At 38.6% G+C, this 7,732-nt stretch overlaps 1 protein-coding gene across 1 annotated transcript in view; it reads left to right on the plus strand.

Annotated features, from left to right (window-relative positions):
* LOC109216896 overlaps positions 1-3,479 on the plus strand; it is an 8,640-nt gene extending 5,161 nt beyond the window's left edge. The window contains exons 5-8 of the mRNA XM_019381113.1: positions 1,547-1,568; positions 1,829-2,029; positions 2,126-2,512; positions 3,159-3,479. Of these exons, the coding sequence (XP_019236658.1) occupies positions 1,547-1,568; positions 1,829-2,029; positions 2,126-2,512; positions 3,159-3,479 (931 nt within the window). The remainder of the gene's footprint in view (positions 1-1,546; positions 1,569-1,828; positions 2,030-2,125; positions 2,513-3,158) is intronic.
* Positions 3,480-7,732: the final 4,253 nt, after the last annotated feature.

Below are 7,732 nucleotides of genomic sequence, written 5' to 3' on the forward strand. Positions count from 1 at the left end.
GGATCCTCCTTGTGTCAAGCTATTTTTGCTCCAACCTCCTGTGGCTGCTGTTTTACTTTTGTTTGCATATTTTGTTATGATGGCATGTTGTACTTAACCATTACTGCTCCTGAATTACTCAGTCCAATGTAAACATTAATGAAACAGCTTCCCTTTCGTTGCTGGTACAATCCTGTGTTCCTCTGGCTTCTCTTTTCTGTCATGTTGTGTGCACATATGTGGCATGAACTAGCTGTGTTAGACTTCTTTGTACTTATTACCTGCTTGTGCTCTTCGTAATCCCTGTCCTTTTTAATGATGCCAAAAGGGAGAAAAGAAGTGTGAAGTGTGAGAATGAGGGAGATCTTAGATTAAGGGGGAACTTCGTGTAGTTCTGGCTTCTCATCTCGTTGATCTTAGATTAAGGGGGAAATTCTGGCATCTCATCTGGCTATTTCTGCTCTAAACAAATACTGTCCTTGCCTAAGTTTGTCATCATCAAAAAAGGGGAAATTGATGGGTTTTCAATGTCTAAGCCTTATGCTTCATATGTTTTGATGATCTAACAAACTTGTCATGAAGAACCAGATAGAGCACCAGGAACACAGGATATACATTTCATGTGAACTGGTCAAAGCCTGAAAATCAGCAAAGGGAGGAACACAAGCAACTGAGTGACTGACCGCAACCGTACAAAGAGGAACACAACAGGGACCTGGTCCCTTAGGGTTCTCTGACAAAAAGTACAAGTCAAGTACACAGCTGGAACGTGACAGAAGAAAGTGACCATCTGGAAACTGTCACAGAAGAGGAACACAACTAGGACCTGGTCTGTTAGTGTGTCCTAACAGAAGTACAAAGTCCACTATCCAGCTGGAACGCAACTTCCCAGAAGTGGCTGTGCAGACAGTACAGCAGTCACTTCTCATTGGGAAGAAGCGTACACCAAGAGTTGACATCACTATCCATTGTGCTATCTTTTGTGATAAAACAACCTGGTGCAAGACACACCGTTCTTTATGCATTCAGTGATATTCTCTCAAGAAACAAAAGTATTCATCCGGCATTGAAGTCACTGGTGTGTCAAGAACAAGAAGACAACTCCACTAAGGATCAGTTTCAAAATGAGTTTATGTACATCCGTAGTTGAGTTGTAATCTTGTTATTTGTTCGTCATTGTAATTCGTAGTTTGCTTTCTCAGAAGCGTTGTCTTAGGAACAAACCAAATTTGTAAACTTCTGAGTTTATGTTGTGACTAGGGATATTCATAAGTTTAAAGCCTTTGTAACTAGGATAGTTATAGAGTGGCTTGTGGTGGTTGCATCATAAGTTAGTTTGAAGTCTTTGCAATAGGGTTTTTGCAAAGTGGCTTGTGGTGGTTGTATCACAAGTTAGTTTGAAGTCTTTGCAATAAGGTTTTTGCAAAGTGGCTTGTAATAGGTAGATTATAAGTTAGTTGAGTTAAAGCCTACAAGAGTAGGCCGTGGTTTTTTGATCCCTTGTGTGGGATTTTTTCACGTAAAAAATCTCCTGCCTTCTTTACCTTCAGTCTTTACTGCATTCTAGGCATCATCTCATAGAGGACCAGGTACTCTATAGTTTGGTGGACTCATATAAACTAACAGAAAAACATTCCAACCTAAAGGGACACTTACTACAGCTAATCATGTAGAGGGATCAGTAGCTCAGAATTCACAAGCAACAACATAGTCTAAGGGAGATTACTTCTTCATAGAAGCTCAGTACCAACAAATTCTAGGACTGCTCAACAACAAAGATTCACCAAGTGACACACCAACTCAGGCAATCAATGCAGGTAAAATTACTGCACTATCCTCTAATGTACAGGTTTCAAAAGAGAAGAGTGATAGTTGGATTGTGGACTCAGGAGCCACACATCACATATCCTCTACACTAAACTTAATAAGTGATGTGAGCAAAGTGAAGGGAAGAGATAAAGTGACATTACCAAATGGAGGTTGTGCAAAAATAGAGCATGTTGGGAGTTCATATTTGTCAGCTATTGATAAATTGAAAAATGTGCTTCATGTACCTGATTTTAAATTCAACCTAATGTTAGTGTCCAAACTAACCAGAGATCTAAGTTGTGCTTCCATCTTTTTACCTGAACATTGTGTGTTTCAGAATCTTTACAATGGCAGGGTGAAGGGGATTGGTAAGGAAGAGGGACTATATGTGCTGAAGGGAAAAGGAATCAAACAACTAGCAACTCATGTTGGTGTAAAGGTCTTAACTGGAGATACATGGGATCTGTGGCACAAAAGGCTAGGCCATGCTTCCATTCCTGTAATGCAGCATGTTTCTTTCTTACAAAATAAAGTAGATAGTGAAGTGCAAAATAAATGTTTTGTTTGTCCTTTAGCAAAACAGTCTAGACTGAGTTTTCCTGACAGTGAAAAAAGGAGTACTAGACCTTTTGAGCTTGTCCACATGGATGTCTGGGGGCCATATAAGAAGGCTACCCATGATAGGAAGCACTATTTTCTTACAGTTGTAGATGATTTTTCCAGGGCAACTTGGATTTTTTTGATGCAGTTTAAGAATGAAACTATCATTTTCTTGAAGCAATTTTTCTGCATGGTTAAAACATAGTTTGATGCTTCTGTTAAAGTGTTAAGAACAGATAATGGGAAAGAGTTCTTCAATAAATAGTGGAGTGAATTTTTGTTGTCACATGGTGTCATTCATCAAAGTAGATGTGTTTATACTCCTCAACATAATGGGGTAGTTGAGAGGAAACACAGACGCATACTGAATACTGCTGGAGCATTAAGGTTTTAGAGTAATGTACCAAGTATGCTTTGGGGGGAGTACATACAACAATATATATCATAAACAGACTACCTTCTAAGATCTTAGATGGAAAGAGCCTTTTTGCTATGCTGCATGGTATAGAAGCTTCCATAGCCCATCTAAGAGTTTTTGGATGTATGTGTTATGCTACTAATTTGGTGATAGGGGACAAGTTTGTTGCAAGAGCTAGAAGAGCTATACATATGGGATACTCAACCACCCAAAAGGGATATAGGTTGTATGACTTAAACACTAAATGCTTCTTTGTTAGCAGGGATGTTCCCTTCAGGGAATATGAATTTCCATTCAAGGAGGTACAACAACATTCACTCACACAAGATAACCTTGAAGCTAATTTTTGCAGCCTGATTTTCCAGCTTCTGAAGATGTTGTTCCAGCAATCAGTGGTTTAGAAGAGTCTTCCCAAGGTCTTTACTCAGATGAAGAACCAAGAGGACATAATCCTGATGAGCCAACTATGGGCCATCATGATGTAGATGCTGAATCTGCACCACACATGGAGGAGACTAACGAACCAGCAATGGGCAATCCTAATGCAGATGAGGTTACAAGTGAGCTACCTAACAATGCAGACTGTGATTTTGCAGTCCATGCACAGCTAGAAGACATTGTTGCTCCGGATGAGATACATCCTGTTGAATCCAGTTCTAATGTGCCTGTTTGACAATATCTTAGAGTGAAACACCCTCCTATATGGCAAAAGGATTATGTGGTGCAGCTTCAACAGTCATCACAGTGTAATTACCCAATATCCAACTTCTTGTCTCATGAAAACATGTCTCCCATGTACAAAAGCTACGTGTCATTTTTCTCAGTACTAAAGGAGCATCACACCTTCAAGGAAGCTATCAAAGATGAGAGGTAGATCACTGCTATGCAACAGGAGGTGCAAGCATTAGAGGATAATAGAATGGGAGGTGGTAGACCTGCCCCCCGGGAAAACTTCTATAGCATCTAAATGGGTCTACAAAATAAAATATAAAGTTGATGGAGAGATAGAAAGATGCAAGGCTATGAAAGTACAAGGGGGGGGGGGGGTTGAATTGTAGCCAATTTAAAATCTTGGTCGACTAAGTGTGAGTTTAGTCGACTAGTTTTGCACAATAAACAACTTCAGTGAGAATGAGATAAATTGACAGAAAAGTAAAGGAGGCGTAACAGTTTTTATACTGGTTCAATACCGGTGTGGTACCTACGTCCAGTTCCCTTGGGTCACAAGGGTTCTCTTAGAGATTGATAAAGGATTACAAATGTGATGGTTTTAGTTCGTTCACCATCAATGATATTCAACAACAATGATCTTTTGTAATGCTGACACAAATCACTTTTGTGTTCTAACTCTTCCTATCTTTTGTGACACTTGTAGACTCAGGAATACAATGTTTGTATGTCACGCCCCAAACCTGGGGAGGCATGGCTGGCACCCGGTGCCGCACTGGCCCGAGCGAACCACTCTGCAACTCTTTTTTTTCTTTGTAACTATCATGGGCCAACATGGCCACAACTCTTAATGTACAACTGTAAGGGAGAAAACACTGTATCAATAAACTATCATTCTTAAAACATGAATACATATGGGCCATCAAGGCCTCTGGCATATTGTATGAAATGAACACCTGTCTACAAAGCCTCTATAATTGTTTGACATCAAATGGGACAGGATACTGGCCTACCCATAAATCTATAGCAAAACTCTAACACGATGACTTATAGACTCGGCTGCACTCCGAATGAGGTGGAGTCTTATCGATTCTTCGCTGAATGCTGACCTCGCCTACTATGAGGGCTCGTTAAACTGATTGTCTATACTTGCAGGCATGAATGCAGCGTCTCCAACAAAAGGAAGTCAATACGAATAATGTAATGAGTATGTAAGGCAGAACTGAAACATAACAATAAGTCAACGTTAATTAAAGACATATAAGAATCAACCTGAATCTCTAAAGTGCCACCTTATTTGTATACTTATCATACATACACATATAATGCTTCTCGTTGAGACTATTTCTATAATCCATATCGTATGATGCATGACTGCCCAACTGATCAGTGTTAACTGCCCCGACCGGCCGTAGCACGGCGGTAAACATGTAACTGCTCAACCGGCTGTAGCTCGATGGTAAATGCATGGCTGCCCGACCGGCCGTAGCTCGGTGGTAAATGAATATGCATGACTGCCCAACCGGTGGTGAATAATAATACATAACTGCCCAACCGGTGGTAAGTGCCCGACCGACCGTAACCCGATGGTAAATGCATGTCTGCCCAACCGGCCGTAGCACGGTGGTAAATGCATATGCATGAAGATGCATGTATTACTATATTATGAACATTAACATCTTTATCAAATACCTCAATAGAGACTTAGGAACATACTTAGACATGCTTGAATATCACTTTACAGGAATGAATAACAAAGACATCCTTAACTACTAAGAGTAGAACCACTTATGGAATAGCATTATGTTTACGTATCGTTACTTGGATCATGACAAAAGAAAGAAGGGATAGTCTTAACATACCTGGAGTAGGGAAAAATCTGTATGATATTCTTGAAAAAGATTGCACCGTACTCCTTTATAATTGCAAAATCCTTGCCGTTGCTGTAAAGCTTTCACACGCAAAATCTCATTAAAATACTCAACATTGCTAGGAGTATTTTCCTCGCAAAATCCACCATGCAGAAACATACAACTATTTCCAATCTTGCAAAATCCTTGAAATCTTACGTCTTTAAGAATGGAGGTGTGATTTTCAAGTTCCTTAGTCTTATAATGGTTTTCTTTTGTTAAAAGGATATGTGACTCACGTTATTAAATCTTGCCAAATCTCACATCTGATTGTAGTGTCTTGTAGTTAATGTGCAAAATCTCACGTTAGTAGGAATTTGTAAGAAATGAAGTGTCTTGGTAATTAACACCTTATTTTTTCCACCTAATCAAATATGACTTAAGAGTCATTTGTTTGGTTAGTGTCTTGCTGCCATGTGGGGGTGGGGTGGGAATTTTAATCTTATCCTATTGTTGATTAATTAATTAGGTAATATCGCGCTACACGGTAATTAACCAATTAGCCGCATAATTAAGAATTATTTGAAATTACTTAATATACTATTCACTTTTAATACACTTTATATATACCCTACTATTATTTTATTAAAACATCCATGTAAAAAAAGGCATATATCTTCTCAACTCCTAATTTTCCAAATCTCATATAAAGAGTAAACATTTTCGTACGCTTAATTCTTAAAATGGTAAATATATAACCTTCTTTTCTTATGGGAAAATAATTTTTATCTTACAATAAACAAAATCTCATAAACTTTCTCATATTATGTGTATAATTTAAAGCACATTCGAAAGCAGTAATGTTAATAACTATATAAAATCATTTATTTTTAAAACTGTTTATAAAAATGTTCCACTCAAAATACCATATCAAACGTATATAACGGTGTCAATGTTGTTAAACTCATGGGATGTAACATTGTACTAAGAACTAGAAAGGCTCATAAAATAATTTGCGTAGTTGCGTGCCTTCTGAGTTCTTTTGTTTCTTCCTTTATAGCCTTTTTGAGTCTTCTGCTTCCTTGTCTTTTGGGATAGTATTGCAGCAATTCTAGGAGTCCTTTCCTTGTGGGGCATATATATATCTAAGAGAATGATCTAAGGGTGGCCTCGTGAATCCAGCTTAGAATGATAGCTAGATTCATCCTTATTCCTTACGAATTACCTCCTTCAATTTTTTTTTGATTTTAGACAGTCTTGGTTGATTACTTTATTCATTCTAATTTTGGTGGATTGCTTCCTTATTGACCTTCTGCAGAATCTTCTTTCCGATCTTGATTGCCGTCCGTGATTGATAGAATCTTGGTCAATCCTGATTGATTCCCTTCTTTTTAGGCTTAATTGATGTACTTTCCAATTCAGGTTATCTAGACGTTGAGTAGATCATCCTTCCTATTAGCAAAGCTGTTATTTACCAGAACGGGAATCTGCATACAAGAATATAGTATTAGTCAAAGTATCTTTAGGGTTATTGATCATTATTAAAATTCTAAACTTAACAATCTCCCCCTTTGTGATGATGACAATAATCATAGAAAGATTTTGACTAATCTCTGGATTCTTCCCATTTTCAAGTGTGCTCCCCCTGTCTGGTGTGCTGCCCCTGTCTTCAAGCTGGGTTCTTGTTTGTTTTCTTGTACACTTGAATACCTGTATTCTTTTCTTTTCTTCGACCCATTTGACATCAATCAAAAAGGACAAGAGAAGCAATATACAATAATACTTCTAACTAGGCAGGCAAAAGTTATTTACAAGTAGTTATAGAGAGCATAGTCGACTGACATGCTCATCCAAGACACAACCAAAATACACACCAAAAGAGATAGTCTTAAACCACCACATAAAATAGAAAAAGTAAAAAAATTGTCTTAAGCTTCCCAGTCATTTTGCATGGCCCCGATTCCTGCAGAAGTTATCATAAGAGGCATCAATGTCCTTGGAGACTTTGGTCAGCTTCTCAGTGACATCCTGCATGGCCCTGATTCCTTGCCTCCTTGTGGCTTGGTGAGTGATCCTTAGCTTAGCCATATCTGCTCCAGTTTTCTTGGGTACTTCCCTGGTCTTATCTACCTGCTTCGGCATAGAGGTTAGTAATTCCTTGATACCTGCAATGTTGTGATGCATCAGCATCAGCTGGTCCGAAGAGGATGATATGTTGGCTTTAGATTTGATCCCCTCATTATTCTAAGTAGGGATAACTTCTGGTGCTTTGTCTTTCTTAAGCCACGTTCCGTCAATCAAGGTATACCCCATCATGGCAAAGGCAGTCTTGTCATAGGTGCTGGAGATAGTTTTAGGATCATAGGGAGCCAGATCCACTTTCATAACTTTCAAGATGTGAGAGATT

This window comes from Nicotiana attenuata, unplaced genomic scaffold, assembly GCF_001879085.1.
Source record: "Nicotiana attenuata strain UT unplaced genomic scaffold, NIATTr2, whole genome shotgun sequence".
Classification (NCBI taxonomy): Eukaryota; Viridiplantae; Streptophyta; class Magnoliopsida; order Solanales; family Solanaceae; genus Nicotiana; species Nicotiana attenuata.